Below are 22,257 nucleotides of genomic sequence, written 5' to 3'. Positions count from 1 at the left end.
TGGAAGTCCTAGCCACAGCAACCAGACAAGAAGAAGTAAAAGGCACCCAAATTGGAAAGGAGGAGGTAAAACTCTCATTATTCACAAATGAAATGATATTGTCCATAGAAAACCCTAAAGACTCCACCAAGAAACTACTAGATTTAATAAATGAATTTGGCAATGCAGCAGGCTACAAAATCAACACCCAAAAATGAATGGCTTTTTTTATACACCAATAATGAATTCTCAGAAAGAAAAATAAACAATCCCATTTACCATTGCAACAAAAAAAATTAAGATACTTAGGAATAAAATTAACCAAGGAGGTAAAAGACTTGTACTCAGAAAACTACAGGACATTGAAAAAAGAGATAGAGAAAGGTAGAAACACATGGAAGATTATACCATGTTTATAGATTGGTAGAATTAGCCTCATTAAAGTGTCCATACTACCCCAGGCAATCTACAGATTCAATGCAATCCCTATTAAAATACCAACAGCAAATTTCACAGCTCTAGAGCAAATACTCCAAAAATTCATATGAAACCAAAAAGGATCCCAAACAGCTGCAGCAATCTTGAGAAAGAAGAACAAAGTTGGAGGAATCACAATACAAGATGTCAAGTTATACTCCAAAGTCACCATAATCAAAACAGCCTGCTACTGGCACAAGAACAGGCATATAGACCAATGGAACAGAGCAGAGACCCAAACCATTATGCTCAATATTTGACAAAGGAGGCAATAACATACAATGGAGACAAAATAGTCTCTTCAATAAACGGTGCTGGAAAAATTAGATCCATGCAAAAAAATGAAACTAGACCACCAACTTACACCATACACAAGAATAAACTCAAAATGGATAAAAGACTTAAATATTTAAGTCAGGAAACCATAAAAATCCTAGAAGAAGTCATAGGCAGCAAAATCTCAGACATCTCTCATGGCAATAGGTTTACAGATACAGCTCCTAGGGCAGAGAACTAAGGAGAAAATAAACAAATGGAACTACAGCAAAAGGATATGCTTCTTCACAGCAAAAGAAACCAACAAAACGAAAAAGGAGCCCACTGTCTGGGAGCACATATTTGTCAATGATACCTCTGATAAAGGGTTAATATCCAAAATAGATAAGGAACTCATACAACTTAACAAAAGGAAGACAAACAATCCAATTAAAAAATGGGCAAAGGACCTAAGTAGACACTTCTCCAAAGTGGACATACAGATGGCCAAGAGACATCTGTATGAAAAAATGCTCAAAGCCACTGATCATCAGAGAGATGCAAATTAAAACGACAATGATGTGTCACTTCACACCTGTCAGAATGGCTACCATCAACAAATGACTGCGAGAATGTGGAGAAAGGGGTCCCTAGTACACTGCAGGCGGAAATGCAGACTGGTGCAGCCATTATGGAAAACAGTATGGAGTTTCCTCAAAAAATTAAATATGGAACTTCCAATTGGCCCAGTGATCCCACTTCTAGGACTATATCCTAAGAAACCTGAAACACCAGTAAGAAAGAATGTATGCACCCCTATGTTCATGCAGCACAATTTACAATAGCTAAGATCTGGAAACAGCCCAAGTGCCCATTAGTAGACGAGTGGATAAAAAAGCTATAGTACATTTATACCAAGGAATACCATGCAGCAGTTAAAATGAAGGCTCTCTTACCCTTTGAGATAGCATGGTGGGACCTGGAGAGTATCAGGCTAAGTGAAATAAGTCAGTCAGAGAAAGACAAGTATCACATGATCTCACTCATATATGGAATCTAATTAATAAACTGATGAACGGAGTGGATCCAGAGACATGGAAGCATGGAACAGAGTGTAGAATCTCAGAGGGAAGGCGGGGAAGGGTAGATGGGTGGGAAGCGATCAAACAAAGAACTTGTGTGTGTGTGTGTGTGTGTGTGTGTGTGTGTGTGTGTGTGTACATACATATATATATATATCATCTATGGTCACGGACAATAGGGTGGAAAAGGCCTGGGGCAGGAGTAGGGGGGTGGCTGGAGGAGGTCAGTGGGGAAGTGGGTGGGGAGGAGGGGGAAGAGGGATATAGGTAATACTTTCAACAATAAAGTTGTTTTTTTAAGTAAAAAAAAAAAAAAGAATCTTGAGTTCCTAATGAGTCTGGCCGGGAGTGGGCTAGACCAGTGCAGATATTCCAGGAGCACAGACAAGGGAGGCAAAGCAAGGCAGGTTGGGGAGGGGCACCAAGGGCAGATCCGTGAGGTGTCCCAGACCTACAGCCCCTGAGGGACCATGTGACTGTCACACAGACCTCGTGGACCTGTCGGGATGAATATTAAAATTTACTGCTGAGCACTGCTCATGCCCGGTGTTCTCTGGAGCTGCGATGGCAGCCCAGCACCCCTCTGGGAGAGCAGGGCTGCCATTCACCACGCATCGGTGAGCTGCACGTCGGCGATGCCCGTCTACCTGTGGCCTGGTACTGCCTGGGGGGCCCAGAAGGACCTCGTGCTGCCACAGGCACTGAAAACCAAGCTGAGGTGAGAGGGAACGTGGAGAGCGATTCCCACGATCGATCTCTCAGAGGACGCGAGAGTAAAACCTGCCGTCTGGCGGGTGAGGCCTGAGACAACTGGGGAACCGGCACACAGGCTCCAGCGTCTGCCCTGGAACTGGAGAACCGGGGAACCGAGCTCCTGCCAGGCCTGAGACCGCGGCTTCTGCCAACAAGGACACAGTGTCCGATGCTTCATGGGAAAGTGCCTGGAGGAACAAGAGTCACACAAACTGCCCGCAACTCCGGCTTGTCCATCGTGAGGAGTTAGAAAAGCAGGAGGGGGAGCCCCGTGGAAAAAGCTCGAGTGTTAGGTCCACAGACCCGCCCTCTGAAGGCAGTCAGCTGCTTAAGAATCTTAATGGCCTCCACTTGTCAGAGGCTGCTTTTCTTCTTGGTGTGGGGACAGATAATCTGTATTTACATTATTTAAAAAAACAAAAACAAACGGGTGACTGCTTGTCCTCTGTCTAGTCTGGGGGGGTGAGTGGGAGGCTGTGACACCAGCCCAAGGCCTAGAAGCGGAGGGTGACAACTGGACCTGGCTCGGGAATGAATTCAGAAAAGACCCTGGAGCCCCTCACTTCCCTTCCACCCGTCCCGGCCGCGGGAGAGCGCGGGCTCTGGGGCCGCGAGTCAGGTTTCGGGCCCAGCCCGGCTCCGCGGCTGTCGCTTGGTCTCTGAGCCATTTTCTGTCCACGGGCCCCTTCCCTGCAGGGCTGTCGTGAGGAATAAAGACGGTGCAACGGAAGCACCAGGCACAGAGCAGGCCCGTGGTAAACAGTAGTTAATACTGCAATTGGGAGGAGACCGAACGGGGCAAGGCTCCCAAAACCCCTAGGGCACCCCCGGTTCCTCGGAGGGACACAGCCGTTCCTCCGCAGACAGCCTTGCTCTGCAGCAAATGCCAGCTGGGGGCTGCCCGTGTCTTGTTTGCTTTTACATTTTCAATAACTTGGTACCAGCTGTTCCAGCATTAGCTCCCCCGCGGCCAGGAAGCTGCCTTCCCCCTGCTGCAGTGCCAACTGTCAAAAGCAGTCTGTACAGGCGCTCTTTTCAGACAAAAATGGCTATCGGGCCGCCTGTGGTCTCGCCTTTTCGGATGGAGACCATCCCGACTCCTTCCCTCGCTGCCCGCCTCCCAGGCCACCTCACTCAGGTTGCAATCGGTGTCTCTCCCTCCCTCTTCAGACCTGGGGCCTCCGGTCCTTGCCCTGATTCTCTCTAGAAACAGCCCCACCCAGGAAGGGGCAAGGTGCTGCCCAGACAACACCAAGGGATGAGGACAGAGAACCTGAGGATGGACGAACCTGGTTCTCGAAAGCTTCCCGTGCCCTGAGGGTTCAGACCCTGCGCTGATGGGCCGATACATAACACCTGGCCCAGCAGTGGCGCCCTCCTCTCCCCTCCCCTCCCCTCCCTTCCCCTCTCCACTGGGATGGTCCCAGAGGCCTGAAACCAGGGATGGAGGGAATGGCACTGCCCAGGGACCCTGCCTGGTTAGCCCCTTTGTGTTTGTCCATCCCTCTCTTCCCTGCTGCAGCCCCCAGCCCACGCTCTCACCCCCGTGTTACAGATGAGGCTGAGCAAATGCGGAGTCAGGCGCTTGTACAAGGTCGGGCAGCAAAGCCCCTGGAGAGGATTCGGAGGGGCTGCTCTCTAAGCCCCTCGGGCACTGTCTGCTGGTTTACCTGGACGACAGCCACTGGGGGAAGGACTAAAGCGAGTACAGCCAACGGCAGCCGCCGAGGGGCCAGGAGCCTGGGAGAGCCAGCAGGGCGGGCCCCAGGCCAGCACCCTTCCCTTCAGAGGGAGACACCAACCCTTCAGACGGAGTTCCTCTCCAGTTGCGGTTTCAGGTCCCAGATGCTTCCCTAGGGCTGAGTTTGAGGTGAGGCCGGGCCTAAAACTGGCAACTCTCCATGTGCTGTTCTAGAAGAAGTGCGTCTCCATGGAGCCAGGACACTACCCTGGCGGCGGGTGAGCGCACTGGGGACCCCTCGCACACACCACCAGCAAGGCCTCGGCAGCGGGAGCCCTGAGCACACCCTGCATCAGGAGGCGCTGACCCAGACGCAGGCCAGGGCCAAGGCCAGTTCCGAAGCTGCTCCAGAGGGAGACCCACCCGCCAGACTCTCAGAGCATTCCCTCCAGCTCTCCATTCCCCCAGACACAGGCCCTGTTTGGGGGGACGTGGTTTGTTCGAGAAAGAGGCGGGGTAGAGGAGAACCCAGGTGTCCTGGCTCGGGCTTCAGGCTTCGCTGAAATCCTCAAACAAGCTGCAGCTGGTGACAGCGCGCCCCGAGCCTACCGATAGACGCCTGCACTCGCCGCCTCCCACAGCCACATCGAAGTCACAGCGACAACACGGGGCCGCCGCGAACGCTGGCTGAACAGAGGCCTGCTTTTCCTCACAACCAGAAAAGTAACGAAGAAAGCAGAGGCTGGTCGGAGGGGTGGGGTGAGCGGCAGCTGGTCTCACACCCGTGTGTGTGGGTTTTTAATCCGGAGGGAGACTGTCTCTGCCGAGGCGGCCGGTGAGGAGCAAGGGGTCCCAGCCCCACACCAAACCCCAGCCCAGGGCTCCAGAGCTCGGGGGAGAAGTCCACGCAACTACAGGCTGTAAAAACCATCGGGGGTTGGGGCTGAGTGACACTGAGCCTGCTGGAAGCCCAGGTGTGAAGAGCCGGCGGCGCACAAACTTACTTGGTCCACTTCTTCCGAGCTCCAGCGCTTGGGGACCCAGACACATACGGGAGGAATTGGGTGTCTGGCATCAGGGCAGGAACTCGGGGCGGCTTTCTCCCAGAGAGGGGTGCTCGCAAGGGTCCTTGTTCCTGTGCTGGGACCGCCCCTGTTGCAGGGCTGACTGGCAGGCATTTCTGAGTCTCCTTCAGCCTGGAGCACGCTGTTTGCTCCGCCCTAATGATTCCCTGAGACCCCGCCCCATCCAATTTGTAGGCCCACCCCAAGCTGTTTGAGGCAGCTTTTCCATATGAATAGCCTGTCCTGCCTCAGGCTTCAGACAAGCTGCAGCTGGTGACAGCTGCCCCAAACCTATCAATAAAAGGCTCAAGACTCGGCTCTAGCACAGCAGCTCTCCCACTGTAGTCACAGCTGGTCCTCACAGCCAATTGGCCTGGAGGTCAACTCCTCCCAGAGACGCCAACAGCAATCAAGGCTCAGCTACAAGACCGTGCACACAGCCCACATGGGTGCGCCTAGAGTGCCCACTCAGGTGACTGGGGAGGCTGAGCCACTGGGCCCTAAAGCACCTACTACAGAAGGCCACGCTACCAACTCCAGGAGACGTAGCAGCTCTACCTAATACATAGAAACAAACACAGGGAAGCAGCCAAAATGCAGAGACAAACATCACAAATGAAAGAAATGGAAGCAAGCAAACTACTGGATAGAGTTCAAAACCATGGTTATAAGGTTATAATAATTCGTGCACAGGTGGGGTCCCCCAATGGGGCGGGTGGGGACAGGACAGTAGAGGGGAGGGGCTGTGGGCGGTTGGCCAGCACCCACCTGGTCGAACTCCCGGTCGAACTCCCGAACTCCCAGTCAAGGGGACAATTTGTATGTTAGCCTTTTCTCATATAGGATGTTGGAGGGTATTATTTAAGAAGAAGAAGAAAAGATAAAAAACATGAACAATGAAATGGCAACAAATACATATCTATCAACAATCGAATCTAAAAATCAAGATAAACAAACAAGAAATCTAATGAACAAAATAAACTGGTAACTAAAACAGACTCAGAGTCATGGAAGCATGGAACAGACCGACGAATCTCAGGGGGAACTGGGGTGGGGGCAGGAAGAGAGTAACCGAAGATCTTACCTATGGACACAGACAATAGGGTGGTGAAGGCCTGGGGTGGGGCAGGACCCGGGTCGAGGGGAGCAGTGGGTGGGGGACAGAGGGACACCTATAATACTCTCAACAATAAAGATTTTTTTAAAATACAATAAAAAGTACATGAAAACTAAAAAGAAAGAGAGAGAGAGGGTAAGCAAGGGTCTAGGGCAGCCGTGGGCAAACTACGGCCCACGGGCCGGATCCGGCCGTTTGAAATGAATAAAACTAAAAAAAAAAAAAAAGACCGTACCCTTTTATGTAATGATGTTTACTTTGAATTTATATTAGTTCACACAAACACTCCATCAATGCTTTTGTTCCAGCCCTCCAGTCCAGTTTAAGAACCCATTGTGGCCCTCGAGTCAAAAAGTTTGCCCACCCCTGGTCTAGGGGGAGACTGACATGACAGGCGACCCCATTCCCACCAGCTCTGACTCCACAGTAATAAATCACCCACTCTGTGCCCACGAGAGCACTGGCTTTTCCACAAGCATCACTTCATCCTCACTGTCCCCATTTCATAGATGAGGGAGCAGAGACCCAACAAGGCAGAGACTGCTCAAGACAGTTCAGTGGCAGAGCTGGGACTAGAATCCAGAATGGGGCCCCGGTCCAGCACTCTGCACATGCCATGCGTCTCCTCTCACCCACTGGCACCCCAACCTGTGCTGTGCCTGGGGGCACAGGCGTCCAGCTGGGCTCAAGAACAGCATGGTGTGTGGGGGCCAGACCCCTCAGTGCACTTGGCAGACTGACCCCTCTGTGACCTGCCACCTGCCGGCCCAGCATGGAGCATAGGCTGGGACCATAAATCAGAGCCAGTCCCGTGGCAGGGATGGGGACAGAAATCCCATAAGGGGTCTGTTTCCTGTGCTAACAGGACAGGTGGCCTCCGGCTGTCCCCTGGGAGCAGTGTCAGACATAGCCTCCACACTCACAGGATGGGCTGCCTTCTGGGCAGCTACTGGCAGCAGCAGTCCTGTCCCACCGCAATCCTGCTCAGGTCTGGGTGGGCGGGGTGAGAGCAGGGGTGAGAGCAGGAAGAACAGCCCTGAAGAGGAGGGCGGAGCAGGAGCAGTGCTGATGCGGCCACTCCCACCCCGCCCGCTGGCCTCCACAGCCAGCTCTCTCCTGGCAGCCAGCTCTGCTGACGCAAAAAGACTGGGTCTGACCCGGCCAGTGTGGCCCAGTGGTTGAGAGTTGACCTATGAACTGCATGGTCATGGTTCGATTCCCAGTCAGGGCACATGCCCAGGGTGCAGGATGGATCCCCAGTGTAGGGTATGCAGGAGGCAGCCCATGGAAGTTTCTCTCTCATCGATGTTTCTATCTCTCTGTCCCTCTCCCTTCTCTCTAAAATCAATAAAAAAACGTATTTAAAAAAATAAAAAAGGCTGGCTCTGCTTACAGCTAACATCCTTCCTTTACTTCAAACAACCAGTCAGTTCAACTGGGGGTAAAAAACAGCCTGTGAACTTGCCCTTCCCCCAAAGTGTGTGTCCTCGGACCTCAGGCTCCAAGCAGATCACGCAAAGACTCAAAACTCAGAGGCTCCCAATACCCAGCCTTGCCCTTCACACCCTGGCCGAGCAAGAAAGGAAGGAGAGAAAGTCCAGGGGGTGCGGAGAATTCCTCACCGGGACGAGGGGAGCTGGGGCGGTGGGACCGGGCTGGAAGCTCCCTCCAGGCGTCTGACCACAGCAGCAGACGAACCCTCTGGGCAGGAACCTGTGCCCCTTGTGAGGCCCACCCGCCCAGCTGCCGTTCACTGGGGCTGAGGCAAGCATCCGGTCACACCCAGGCCTCTCTCCTCTTGCTCCTCCCTTCTGAGCTGCCATTGTGTTGGGCCGGCCCAGCAGAGCTGGAGCCCCTGTCCCTCTCACTCTCCCGTGACTGGAAGGCAGTGGAAGATTCTGGCCCCTTCTCGGCCCCTTCCCCTTCACACTTTCCTCAGGCTGGAAGTCGCCGATATCTCCACCCTCCTTTTCTGGGCCTCACCCTCAACCAGCAACACTATTGGTGCAGGAGGAGGAGAGCGGCTGGCCCAGCTGCCAGGTGGAGCTGGCTGAGTGGGGGCAGGGGCTCCAGGTGACGTGGAAGGACAGATCTTTGTGGGCAGCGCCCCTCTTCCTGGTAGCTCATCCTCTTCCACCCAGAACGATGGTACAACAGAGGGCAGCGGGGTGAAGGGCCGTGGAGCTGGGTGAGGGAGGCTCAGTTGGAGCTGGGAGCCTCGTGGTCTGCGTGGAGGGAGGTGGCGGTGGTGTAGTTCTGGAAGAGAGGCTGTAGGAACATCCCGATGGTGCCAAAGACACAGACGAAGACAAAGATCCAAAGGAACAGGCGGTCGATCACCATGGCGACGTACTTCCAGTCCTCGCTCACCTGGACGGGGACAAACGATGCCCAAGGGTATCAGTCACTTGATGCAAGACAGGAGCGGAGTGGGTATAAGCAGGTCCCAGCTTACACACACACACACACACCACGCCTCTCCCTCAAGATCCCAGAGTGACCTTTCCAAAGCCTCCAGCCGTGGCCCCACTGCCTTCAGGACCTATCCAAACTCCCGAATCTGGAATCAAGACCCACCCATGACAGTCAGAGCTTACCCCCATCCTCTTCCGTGCTCTCACTCAGATTTACCAAACCCCACATGGGCTCTCAGTTCTCCATCCCTGTGGGTTTCTTTTCTGTCTAGAATTTCTGTCCTCTCTGTCTATACCTGGTGAACTCCTATACATCCTTCAAAGCCCAAACTACACCACCTCTTCTATGAAAGCTTTTCTGATGCCCCTGATAAGATTGAACCTTTGTCCCTTCTGGGTTCCTTTAACACTGTGTACACATCTCTAGCACAGTATTTATACTGCACTGTGTTACCATTCCAATTTGCATATCTGCACCCCCTCCCTCTGCCCTGCCCCGCCCCCCCCACCCCATACCTCTTCCTTCAGCTCCTAAACCACAAGGGCCCGTCAAATTCATCTTTGTAATTCCAGCACATGGAACACAGGGTACCAGTAAATGGGTGTTGAATTAGTCAATGAATGGCTCCCTCTGCTCCTTACATGACTGCATGGGGAGCCCCATCCAACAGTATCATCTTGAGCAAGCAGGCCCCAGACGGTGAGGACTAAGTCCCAGACGTGAACAAATGAGTCAAAAAGACAATGACCTCTGTGGGTTTCAGGGGAAGCTCTGGCTCCCCTCGGAGCTGCTCCACGCCAGCCTGAGTCCAGGTCTTAGCACACATGTTCATCTGCAGCCCAGCTGGCTGGGGGTTGGGAAGGAGGCACCTGTGCACTTCATTTAGTCAGCAGCTGAATAATGACTCACTCACGTCACAGGTGTGCCTGCTGTGTACCTGGCACCATGCTGCCACTGGGGATATAATGAGCGCAAGACAAACACATCCTGTGGGTTACAGTCTACTGAGAGAGATGGGCACAAAATAAGTAAAAATAAAAGAATTACACTCTGGCCAGGTAGCTTAGTTGGTAGGAGCATCATCCCATGCACCAGGTATAGATTGCGGGTTCGATTTCCTAGGGCACATACCTAGGTTTTGGGCTCAATCCCCAGTTGGGGCACGTACTCAAGGCAACCGATCCATGTTTCTCACATCAATGTTTCTCTCTCTCACTCTCTCCCCCCCCCCCTTCCTTTCTCTCTGAAACCAATGAAAACAAATCCTCAGGTGAGGTTAACAAAAACAAAAAGCAGCCTTGGCCAGCATGCTCAGTGGTTGGAGCATCACCCTGTGCACCAAAGGGTCTCAGGTTCAATTCCGGTCAAGGGCATGCACCTGGGCTGTGGATTCATTCCCTGTCCCCTATGGAGGTGCATGCAGGGAGGCAACCAATTAATGTGTCTCTCTCACATCAATGTTTCTCTCTCTCTCCCTCTCTCCCACTCTCTCTGAAAAGCAAGGAACAAATATCCTCAGGTGAGCATGGCTGGTGTGGCTCAGAGGTTGAGCATTGACCTATGAACCAGGAGGTCATGGTTCAATTTCCTGATCAGGGTACGTGCCCAGGTTGTGGGCTCAGATCCCAGTGAGGTGCGTGCAGGAGGCAGCCGATCAATGATTCTCTCTCATCATTAATGTTTCTCTCTCTCTCTCTCTCTCTCTCTCTCTCTCTCTCTCTCTCCCTTCCTCTCTGAAATCAACACAAGTATTTAAAAAAAAAAAATAGCCTCAGGTGAGGATTAACAAGGAAAAACAAACACGGTGTGGCTCAGTTGGTTGGGCGTCATCCTGTGGCTGTGAGGTTGTCAGTTGGATCCGCGTCGGGCTACGTGCCCAGCTTGCGAGCTCGATCCCCCATAGGCAGCAGGCGTGAGGCAGTTGATCCATGTTCTCACATGGATGTTTCTCTCTCTCCCTCTCCCGTCCTCTCTCTCTAAAAAAGAATCAATAAAAATATATTTTTAAAAAGAATGACTCCAGAAGTCGAGAGTCACTCCAGGTTTTTAGTCTGACCCATCAGGTGGAAGGTGATGCCATTTACTAAAAGAGGAGATGGGAAGAGGAGTGGGTGGGATGTAGAGCAAGCACTCCGTTTGGGACAGGTCGAGTCTGAGATGCCTGTGGGGCAGCCAAGTAGGTCACTGCATCCCCGGTGCCCTGCCGGGTAAACGCACATGACAGAGATGGGCGGCAGCAGGGGCGGGGCTGTGAGAAGCTGGCTGGATTCCCGCACCCCCACCCCCACCCGTGCAGCCCCTACTTGGCCTCTGCTGGCTCCGAGGCTTCCACCCGTCACCTCCAGGCAGGGTCACACCTCTTCTGCCCCCGGGACCTGCTCAGACGCCAGGCTCTGACGTCCTCCTCCCCCGCCCCCCAAACAGTGGTGCAGGAGCTCCCCCTTCCTCACCCTCAAACTGGAATGGCAGTGACCCAGCAGAAACCTCACTGGTCACCATGGCAACAGCTGAGCAGCTGCCTGGAATAGCCAGGTACCCAAAGACTGCGCGCGCACGCGCGGGGGCACTCAAAGTAGCGGCATGTCAACTCTTCACGCTCGGCTCTCAGAGTCGGAAACCATGGGAGTCCCCTTTCTGAGGAGCTGCCAGCTGTGCAGAAAGCCGGGGGCGAGTCTCAGAAGCTCTGGCCCCACCTCTCCTACCTCCATCCATATTTCACGAGGCCATTCCCCTGGACCCAGAAGAGCAGAAACGGTAAATTGATTTGGGACTGTCTCCTGCACCAGCAGGCCCTTGGATCCTCTTAACACCCACCCCTCCCCGCTCCCCACACCCCTCCCACTGCCTTTAATTTTGCCTTCCCTGCTCCCGTGGGGCACCGAAGAACTCAGTCTCCGCCTGTGCTAAGAGCTGAAGATTAGCAACTTGGGCTCGGGAATGCAAGCGGCGGGGACAGGCCAGCTGCAAACCCAGAAGGGCCTCCTCCCTTCCCGGCCGCCCTCCGCCACTAGCGATGCCCGCAGGGGGCGCTGGTCCCCAGGAAGCGCAAGGTCAGCCCGCAGGACTCCAGCTCGGGCGGCGCCTCCTCCCCTCCCGGAAGCCAATCCAAAACCCTGGCCAGCACCCCAGCCCCCAGCCCCCAGCCCCCAGCTGCCTCACGTTCCCCGCATCCCGCCCGACCAGCTTTGCGGGTCTATCCGTCCTGCGACTGCTTTCCCGATGCCGCCGCACCCACCCGAGTCCCGCGCACTCACGCTCTGATCCTCGTCCTCGCTGCGCATGTGGTCCGCGATGAAGCGCACGCCGTCCACCGCCTCCCGGAGGCCACAGCCGCAGGGGCCCCGCAAGCGCCCGGGGACCGGCGCGGGCTCCGCCCCGAAGGCCCCCGCCACGCCCTGGACGGACGCGTGGTTGACGAAGCACGTGCAGGAGTCGGCCCCCGGGGCCTCGCGGACAAAGCGGGCTCCCGCGCCCTCTCGCTCCCGCTGCCGCCGCCTCTGGCGCAGGCGCTGGCGGGCGCAGTGGTGGCGCGGCTGCTGCATGAAGAGCAGCGGGGGCAGCTTCTCCAGGAACAGGGCCTTGACCCAGGGCGCCATGGTGTGCGTGGTGGGCGAGCGGTGGTGCACGTTGAGCACGCACACGCTGGTGACGATGGAGAAGGTGACGAGCACCATGGTGAACATGAGGTACTTGCCGACCAGGGGCACGTCCAGGGAGGTGGGCGGCACGATCTTGGAGATGAGCAGCAGGAAGACGGTGAGCGCCAGCAGCACGGAGATGCACAGGGTCATCTTCTCGCCGCAGTCGGACGGCAGGTAGAAGACGAGGATGGCCAGCGAGGTGATGAGCACGCAGGGGATGATGAGGTTGATGGTGTAGAAGAGCGGCTTGCGGCGGATGATGAAGTCGTAGGTGATGTCCACGTAAGTCGAGTCGTCGGGGTTCTCGTTGCGCCGGCCTGGCAGCGCCACGATGTCCCACTCGCCGCTGGGGGTGAAGTCGTCCAGGCTGGCCACGTCGCTCTTGAGCACCAGGTCGATCTCCGTGCGGTCGTAGGTCCAGGAGCGGAACTTCATGGTGCAGTTCTGCTGGTCGAACGGGAAGTGCTTCACTTCGATCTTGCAGGCACTCTTGTAGATGGCGGGCGGCAGCCAGAAGATGCTGCCGTCGTAGGAGACCACGGCATTGGAATAGAAGGACACCTCATACATGCCGTCCGCACTGCCAGGGGGTGAGAGGAAGTCAGCGCTGGCCTCAGCGCTCCTCCACCCCCACCCATCACCCCAGCCCTCACTGTGAGGAGAGGAAACCCAGTCCGGAGTATCAGGTGGTGGAGCAGGAATGGAGCAAGAATGGTGTCTGGGTGGGGTTGTGGGGAGAAGGGGTGTTCTCTAAAAAAATCTGTGAGGCCCCTCAGAGATGGAGAACTGGAGGAAGGGGGTGAGGGACACGCCTGCTGCTTGTCATACATTGTGTTAAGCTGTTTGCTTCACATGTGGATGGAGGAGTTGGGGGAGCCAGGGAGGCCAGAATGCGGCTCCGCGAGCAATGGAGGGGGACAGAGGCAGGTGGGAGCAAGAGATGGTCCCACCGGTGGTTCTGGATCTTGGGGGTAAGAGGGATTATTTATTATTTCAGGAGAGGGTATGGAACCTGGAGGAGAAACTGAGACCTCCATGTTCTCTGATCTTGCCTAAGCCTCCAGGAAAAGTCTATTCTTTTTTTAAAATATATATTTTTTTATTGATTTCAGAGAGGAAGGAAGAGGGAGAGACAGAAACATCGATGATGAGAGACAAACATTGATTGGCTGCCTCCTGCATACCCCGCAATGGGGATGGAGCCCACAACCCAGGCATGTGACCTGACCGGGAATTGAACTGTGAGTCAGTTTAGGCACTGAGGGCTGTCAATCCTTATTTCTATCCCACTGCAGCTCCGAACACTGGGACTCCTGACTGAGAGGGGGCTGACCATGGGCCAATCACCTCGGCCGCCCATATACATCTCTGGTCTGGGTCTGTCTATCTGGGTAGTGACTGACTCTGTGCCAAAGAAAAACATCTCTATACACAGCAGGAGCTGATTTACTTTCCCCAAGACCCCTTCCTCCCCTGAGCACTGCCATGGTCCCCCCAGCCTCCCCGTTACTCCAGGGTCACCTACTTGTTGTACAGGACCACATCTGGGAGCCAAATGTGCTTGGAAGGGAGTCGAACTTTCTTCATGTTGTCGAACTCCTCAGGCTTCCAAGTAAGGCGGTAATCCTCCCATTCCTGAGAAAGGGAGAGAGGGAGGCAACATCAGCCTCTGCCCTGGGAAGGGCTCCAGGTGAAGAACAGGGACAAGAGAGGGCCCATCTGGCTTGAGGAAGCTTTTCAAGCCATCACCTTCCCACAGTGACTTCTCTGCCCAGCAAATGTGAATCATAAAATACTTTCTCATTTAATTTTAACAGCTAATCCAAGATATTAGAATCCACACTTTACAACTGAGAAAATCAATCTTGCAGAGTTTAACATGTTCAAGTCACAGAGCTGGTGAGTGGAAGAAGCAAGATGCAAATCCAGTCAATTAAGACTCCAAAGTCTGTACCTTTCTGCCTCTTTTCGGGAGATTAAAGGAGGGAAAGACACATGACAAGAAAGGGAAAAGGAGGGAAGAGAAGACCAGGGGTGGGAAGAGCACTAACCTGGGTCAGCCAGACATTGGTGGTCATGATCTGCTCCCGCTCATGCTGCAGGAAAGAAGAGAGGCCCTTGAGAAGGCCCTCCAGCCGTGAGGCCCACCACACCCCCCCATGGCTCCTCCCACACCTCCCAAGCCTGGGGAACTCCAGAGGAGGAAGCACCAACACCACCACATTCTGGCATGTTGACTTCAGCAGCTGAGCAGAGGGTTTGGGACCCCCCCACTCACCACACTGATGAGCTGGGCCAGTGATACCATGAGCTGTACTGTCACCAGCTCAGAGCCATTGGTAGCTGGGCGGATAAGCTTGTTGTAGCGGGAGGGATCCAAGAGATGCTCCACCAGCCGCTCCTCTGTGTCTGTACCCCAGACTCCTGGGCAATAGGTTGAGGGGCAGGAAGTAAGGAGGCAAGAAAGGCCCATCCAGGACCCCACTCGCCCTAGGCAAATGGGGCAACCCAGGCCCAGACAGGAGGCCGCAGCTTCCCCAATGCTCCATCCCTAAGGTATCCAAATGCTTAGGTTTCCCCATAAAGGCCCCTCAGAGAGAAATTCCTCCCTGGGGTCACTGACCAAGTTACCCAGACAGCCCAACACGGAGTCCTCCAGACTCAGAAACCATTCTGCAAGGATCAGTGGAGACCTGCTCTCCTGCAAGGTCTCAGAGGGTGGTTTCAAGAGAAACCCATGTTTCCATGGCTTCTCCTAGAACAGTGGTTCTCAACCTTCCTAATGCCGCGACCCTTTAATACAGTTCCTCACGTTGTGGTGACCCCCCAACCATAAAATTATTTTCGTTGCTACTTCATAACTGTAATTTTGCTACTGTTATGAATCGTCATGTAAATATCTGATATACAGGACGTATTTTCATTGTTACAAACTGAACATAATTAAAGCATAGTGATTAATCACAAAAACAATATGTAATTATATGTTTTCCGATGGTCTTAGGCGACCCCTGTGAAAGGGTCGTTCAACCCCCAAAGGGGTCGAGACCCACAGGTTGAGAACCGCTGTTCTACAAGATACCTACAATTCCGGGGCGGTTTTGGAGGGTGGTCAAAAGGAACAGTTACTCATGTCCCACCACACACCTTTTCCCCTCAGTCAGTGCTCACCTATGCGTGCGAGTCACGTTACGTGACCCCACGTGTGGAAGTCTCATTAGGTTGTACATTTCCTTTGTACCTGCCCTTCATACACTCTACCACCATCTGTAACTCTGCGCAAACACACCCCATCCCCTCAGAGCGCTCCTCCCTGGCCCCAGCCTGGCAGAGCTTATGCCCTCCAAGCCTTCTGTCCTGCCCTAGGAGAGAGTTGGGGTCACTTCTCTCCCCCTCCTGTCTTGCCCCTGTGGAGCGACCAGAATCAGGACCCCAAAGTGGTGGACAGGGAATGATGGAGAGACAAAGGAGGGTGCTGAACCAGGTAGATTTCTTGATAGAATGCTTCACACAGCGTCTCAGCTGCAGAGACTGCTCTCCTGCTGGCCTAGAAAGCCAGGGGAGATTCCCTCCCTCCTTCCTTTGTGTCCACACCCTTCCCAGCACCACTGCCCAGGTTTCTACCTCTTCCTTACTCCTTAGGGTATGTCCTTAGGGTATGTCCTCCTCCCAGGGCAGTCCCCCAGGGCCTCCCTGCAGGCCCAAAGGTCTCTCCCCTAACTCCCAGCAGACTCCCCATCTCCAGGAATCCCTTCCTTCCACCTCTGAGCCTGACCGGGGTGAGACAGAGCGCAGTGACCTGTGGTTACCTGAGCACAGCCAGAGGAGGCCGAAAGCGAGGAGCAGCGCCATGGGCTCGGAGCACCAGGCCATGCTGTGGGCATCGCTCGCCGCCTCACCTAGACCCGCGGGAGCGCGCCGAGGGCGGGAGGGCCGCGGTCCGGGTGCTGTCCGTGGTGCTGAAGTCTCGCCGGAGCCCGCGCCGACCGCCCCGGCTGGGAGCGGGGCCCAGGATGCCGCGGCAAGTCTGGGGCGTGCACGGGGCTGCGAGAAGGTACCAGCTTCTGGCGGCGGAGGCTTTTCCGGCTGCTCTTCCAGGGAATACAATTGGGACGGGAGGGGGAGGAGTCTTCGCCCCGGAGGCGGAAGCGCCGGAACCCAGTAAAAAAGGGGTCTCGGGATGGGATCTTCTTTTGCTGGTCCTGGCTAGTTAGAGGGGGTGTCAAGCCAAAGAAGGGCGGCTCCCCGAGGGTGGAGGAGTTGTGAAACCCAGAAGCTGGGGCAGGACGCGGGGGTGGTTTGAGAAGAGGAGGGAGAAACAGCGAGTCTGGCAAATAGGTCAGGACCCGCTTAGTGCAGAGGATCGCAAGGCCAGAATGAGGGGGCGGAAGTTGGGAGGAGGTTCTGGGTCCCCGCTCTCCTTTTTTCTCTTATCAAACCCAGAGGATCCTGCCTCCCGGTGCAGCTGAGGATGCAGCAGAGAAAACGCCCTACGGAAAAGAGACAGGGGACTGTGGGTTTGCTAACCTTAAGAAAACGAAAGCTTTGTAGTCTGGGAACAGGGTCCCTCCATGTCCCATTCTCTACCTCCCTCCACAAATTCCCCAAAAGGCCAAGAAGTCTAAGGTGAGGACCTCTGGCCGTGGCCTGAAGAGAAGGTAACCTTAAAGGTCTTGAAGAGTGGAAGGAAGATTAGTGGCTTTAGCCTTTCACGCCCCCATCCCCTTCCACTCCAGTCTTCAGCTGCTGTGTGAGGAGGAGGATCAGAAGACCATTTCACAGAGGCCAGTCCTAGAACGAAGCTATCACAAAGGAAAGCACAGATGAGACAGAGAGAGGTGTCAAAATTCAATGACATCTTTGATCTTGAAAGCCCTGAACTTTTAGCTTCTGAGCCAATAAAAGCTTCCCTTTTTTCTTAGGTGGATTTTTGTCACTTTCAACCAAAAGGTTCCTAACTAAAGCAGGCTTATCATGTATCAAGGCTCTGTCTTATTCCACCTCTGCCTACTTCTTCAACCTCATCGGCACCCCTACCCCCGGCTCCACACTTCAAATATGGGCAATGTCTTTAAGATCCTTGCATATTCTCTCCCTTCCACCCTCTATACTTCACGGCCCTTTAAACATGTAGTTCACATGGCTCTTCTGTTACCCATTTCCCCTCAACCTCCATGTACTTACCTTTGAACATCTGGCAGAAATGTCAGTCCTTAAGGAAGCTATGCCTGACCAAGGACTAAATCAGATGACTTGCTATATGTTTCCAGAGGATGTCCAATGACTAAATGAACCAGTCTAAGGCTGTGACCCTCTCCTGCTAGACCATGAGCCAGCTCAGTGCCTGGCATATGGTGAGGGCTCAACAAATAGCGCTAGTACAGGACTGACACCTTTTACTGTGGAGAGGAACATTCCCCTCTAAAAGCTCAGTTCCTGGGCTCTGGCTGCGTAGAGCAGCACAGCTGCCAGGCCAGCCCGCTTCTCAGAACATGGCCAGCATGGAGCTCACCTTCCTCGCAATCAAGCCTGATGGTGTGCAGTGCGGCCTGATGGGCAGCAGCATCAAGTGCAAGAAGAAGGGGTTCCACCTCATCACCATGGATGTCCACCGGGCCTCTGAGGAACTCCTGAAACAGCACCGCATTGACCTGAAAGACCACCCATTCTACCCTAGGCTGGTGACGTACACGAACTCAGGGCCTGTGGTGACCGTGGCCTGGGAGGGGCTGAATGTGGTGAAAACAGGGAGAGTGATGCTTGGGGAGACCAATCCAGCAGATTGTAAGCCAGGCACCATTCACGGAGACTTTTGCATTCAAGTTGGCAGGAACATCATTCACTGCAGTGATTCATTAAAAAGTGCCGAGAGAGAAATCAGCCTGTGGTTTAAGCCCAAAGAATTGGTGACTACATGTCTTGTGCATTTGGCTGGATCTGTGAATAAGAGGTGGACAAAGCATCATTCCCCTTGGCTCTTCAGTCCATTGACTTGGGAGCAATAGGATCTATCCTTTTTCTAATGCATATTTACTAATAAAGCCTTTGGAAACTGGAAAAATAAATAAATAAAAGCTCAGGTCCTGGAATTGTGAAGGAAGAGCAGGACAAGTACCCGAAAAAGGACTGGAGAGAAGTGGGATGGCTGCAGGCTCCGTACTGCCCATGGAAGTGAGCCATAGCCCTGCACCACAGGCTCCAAGGCAAGTGCAGGCACGAACATGTAATACCATCTGAAGAATTTAGAAAATCTGGGAACCAAGGAAAGGACTGAAGAACAAAAGCCTACAGAGAAGGAAAGGAATGTATGCCGTCACATCACGTGGGGAAAGGGTCAAAGGCAGGAAGAAGGCCCGCCTTCAACAATCAGACCCATGTTTGTTTGGTATCCACGGCACAGGTGTTGAGATGCAGCGATCCAAAAGACCTAGTCCCAGCTTTGTTGCCAGTTTGGTAACAAAGACTTATGGCACAAGATGGTGGCCTCTCAGCAGAGCTGTAAACAGGAGCTATGGAAAGCAGAGTGGAGGGGAGGTTAGTAATGTCTGAGTGCCTGGAGGGGATGAAGATAAAACCTGAGATTTGGAAGATGAGAAAGCCAGTGAGACCAGGGTGGCTTAATTTTGCATTCCTGAGAGAGGGACGGGGAGCTTGCATGTAGATAGAACGTAGTACTTTCCTCTCTTGGTGGGTGTGGGTGATTGAAGAGGGCTTCCTTTATGAGAATCTCTTTCTGGCCCAGCTGGTGTGGCTCAGTGGTTGAGCATCGACCCATGAATCAAGAGGACACAGTCTGATTCCCAATCAGGGCACATGCCCGGGTTGTGGGTTCAATCCCCAGTAGGGAGCATTCAGGAGGCAGCTGATCAATGATTCTCTCTCATCATTGATGTTTCTATCTCTCTCTCCCTTCTTCTCTCTGAAATAAAAACCTATTTTAAAAAAGAACATCTCTTTCTGGAGTGCTCGCCTGTCTCTGGTTTGACAGACTAGAGAGACATTTGCTTTGTTGAAGCCCTTGGTTGCTACCTGAAGCTCCTTTAGGGCCAGTCCAGGCAGTCTGCTCACCTTGGCCGTGACCTCATCGTGAAGATTAATTCCAGCCTGGCAGGGAGTGAGTCCTCTCAGCACAACCACCCAGTGGCCAAGGAGAACTGGAACATCCTCTCTCCCTCATTCTCCCCCCCCCCTCCCATCCCCACCAGGAAGCAAGGCAGCCAGAGAGAGGGGGCAGGTCGGAAACCATGCAGGGTGATGGGCAGATATAGAAGTATCAGCCCCGAGGCAAACCAGGGACCAGGCCACGTTTGGTGTGACACTCCCTTTGCCTCTGATGGTAAGGAATATTATCTTTTAAAGGCATTATAAACCAATTGATCTGCACATTTATGTATACTTAGATATGACATACGCCCAAAAGGTATATAAATTATCAATGTACAGCTAGGTAAATCTTCACACGAACACAGCCATATAATCCCCACCCAGACTTTTAAAAACAAGAACACTATCGATACCCAGAAGTCCCTCATTATGTCCTTCCCCCACATATCCCCGAAATTATTCTCTCCTCTTCAAAAGTAACATCATGGGGGCAGGGAGGAATGGGGAGTGACTGCTCAGTGGGTACTGTTAAAGTTCTGGAACTGACAGAGGTCATGGTTACACAACACTGTGACTCTAATGAATGCCACTGAATTGTACACTTTAAAATGGTTAAAATGGTAAATTTTATGTTATGTGTATTTTCCCACAATTAAGAAAACATGACTGAAAATTTAAGAAGTGACCGCTATTGACTTCTCAGAGCACAAATCAACTTTGCCTGCTGAATTTCATATAAATGGGATCGTGATCTTTTGTGTTTTGAACATTATTCTAATGAGAATCATTGACATTGTTGAATGTAGTTGTAGTTTATTCATCTCATTGCTATAGAATATGCCATTGTATGAATATACATCACTTATTTGGGTTGTTTACTGTTTTATTTTTTTATTTTGAGAGAGAATAAGGGAGAGAAAGAGAAACAGTGATTTGTTGTTCTACTTACTGATGCATTCATTGGTTGATTCTTCTCAGAACCCTGACTGCGGATCGAACTCACATCTTGGCTTATCGGGACAATGCTCTAACCACTGAGCTACCTGGCCAGGGCAGTTGTTTCCTATTTTGGACTATTAAACATGTTTCTATGAACATTATTGTTCATGTTCTTGCTGTACAAATATATGCGTTCCTGCTTGGTACATAACTAAGTTGTGTACATCTCTATTTTTTAAAGGAATATGCTATGATACAGTTTTGTAACCTTCCTTTTTCATTTACTATTTCTCAAACATTTCTTTATGCCAATAAGCATTCTTTGACGGCTTTTGTTTCTTTGGTGACTTTAAATTGTTACAAAGTATTCTACTGTAGGTACATTTTTGCATATGTCTTTAATAATTTCCAAGTGAAATTGCTGAGCCAAAGGTTTTAAAGTTTTTTTGATTATTTATTATTTATTGCTAAATACTTACCTTATTCCACCTCCAGAGAATTAATACTATCAGGGTTACCCAGAGCCTCAGCCTAAATCACCGATGGCCAACATCTCTACAATCTTGCCTATGCTGAGCCCCCTCCTGTCTTTCTCTTCTTTTCTCCTAAGTCCTTCCTCCTTCGTCTTGGGGCCTTTCTTCCCAACCTCCTCCTACTTTAAGGGTCAATTCTCTCAGGATATCCCTTCATTTCCATCTAAGTAACTTCTGTCATGTTATCAGCCATCAGGCCCTCACCTTCCATCCCTATGACTGTTCGCCGCGTTGTACTAGTTGATTATCTCTGGCCCCCGTTCACCCATTGCCATGTGAGAAATACAACAGAAACGACGTGTAGCAGCTGTCATGTAAGGAGCCCCTCCTGTGTGCCAGGAATGAAGCCAGGCACGACCCACGGGACTGTATTTTCTTTGTCTCTGCATCCCCGGTGCCCACTATAGTTCCTGACCAAGCACAGGGGCTCAGGCCATATCTGTGGGTCAGTGTCAGAGTGCTATGCTTCTGGGAGCAAGTCCAAGGGAAGGACGCTCACTCTGCCCCAAATAAGAGCGTCTGCTTATTCTGACAACACATGACCTTTAGAAGACAAAAATCCCTATGATCCACTTTACATACAGCAGCCAGAATGATCTTTTAAAATTTCCAGTCAGATCATGTCACTCACAGCTTAAAATCGTTCAAGGGCTTCCCACTGTCCTTTGAATAAAACCCAGACACTGACTGTGGCCTCTATAATCCAGCCCTTGCTTTTTTCACTGGCCTCATCGCCTACCTTACCACCCCCTCTCTTTTTTCCACTAGACTCAAGGTATAATAATCCCCTCTCATTTTCGAAAAACCAAGTTCTTTTTAAAATACATTTTAATTGATTTCAGAGAGGAAGGGAGAGGGACAGAAACATCAATGGTGAGAGAGAATCATTGATTGGTTGCCTCCTGCACGCCCCACACGGGGATCAAGCCCTCAACCCAGCCCTCAACCCAGCCATGTACCTTGACCGGGCATCAAACAGTGACCTCCCGGTCCATAGGTAAATGCTCAACCACTGAACACCACCAGCAGGCGAAAAACCAAGCTCTTGCTTTGTGCACTATTCTAAGCACTTAATCCTCCCACCAGCCTTATGAGGTAGGTGCTATTATGATCTACGCGTTACAGATGTGGAAACTGAAGTACATCCAGGCTAAGTCGCACCATTAACAGCTGCCAGAGCTGGGGTTCAGAGCCCATAAGCTCAGCCAGCCTGCCAT

General features: G+C 52.5%; 1 protein-coding gene and 1 pseudogene across 2 annotated transcripts; one reads left to right on the top strand and one right to left on the bottom strand.

The window, feature by feature from the left end:
• Positions 1-6,649: 6,649 nt before the first annotated feature.
• Positions 6,650-16,667, bottom strand: CHRNB2 (cholinergic receptor nicotinic beta 2 subunit). Its single transcript, XM_081113124.1, has 6 exons — positions 16,274-16,667; positions 14,743-14,888; positions 14,516-14,560; positions 13,990-14,099; positions 12,078-13,044; positions 6,650-8,778 (listed from the first exon to the last, which is right to left on the bottom strand). The coding sequence occupies exons 1-6, from the start codon at positions 16,335-16,337 to the stop codon at positions 8,608-8,610; spliced, it is 1,503 nt and encodes a 500-aa protein (XP_080969250.1). The 5' UTR covers positions 16,338-16,667; the 3' UTR covers positions 6,650-8,607.
• A 1,289-nt stretch (positions 16,668-17,956) lies between these two features.
• LOC308534397 (nucleoside diphosphate kinase B-like) lies at positions 17,957-18,411 on the top strand (annotated as a pseudogene). The gene has a single exon. The product of its transcript is annotated as a nucleoside diphosphate kinase B-like (transcript).
• Positions 18,412-22,257: the final 3,846 nt, after the last annotated feature.

The sequence above is a fragment of the Myotis nattereri genome, assembly GCF_964212035.1.
Source record: "Myotis nattereri genome assembly, chromosome: 18".
In the NCBI taxonomy this organism is placed as follows: Eukaryota; Metazoa; Chordata; class Mammalia; order Chiroptera; family Vespertilionidae; genus Myotis; species Myotis nattereri.
Note: the sequence above shows the minus strand (reverse complement) of the source record. Positions and strands in the feature narration are given on the sequence as shown.

What these genes read in the sequence shown, in the direction of transcription:
- CHRNB2 (XM_081113124.1), bottom strand. Translation starts at nt 16,337, where the DNA reads ATGGCCTGGTGCTCCGAGCCCATGGCGCTGCTCCTCGCTTTCGGCCTC. An exon ending in CCTCCTCTGGCTGTGCTCAG is followed by an intron (nt 14,889 to 16,273) that starts GTAACCACAGGT and finishes CCTATTGCCCAG; the next exon opens with GAGTCTGGGGTACAGACACA. An exon ending in GATGTGGTCCTGTACAACAA is followed by an intron (nt 13,045 to 13,989) that starts GTAGGTGACCCT and finishes ACCCCCTGGCAG; the next exon opens with TGCGGACGGCATGTATGAGG.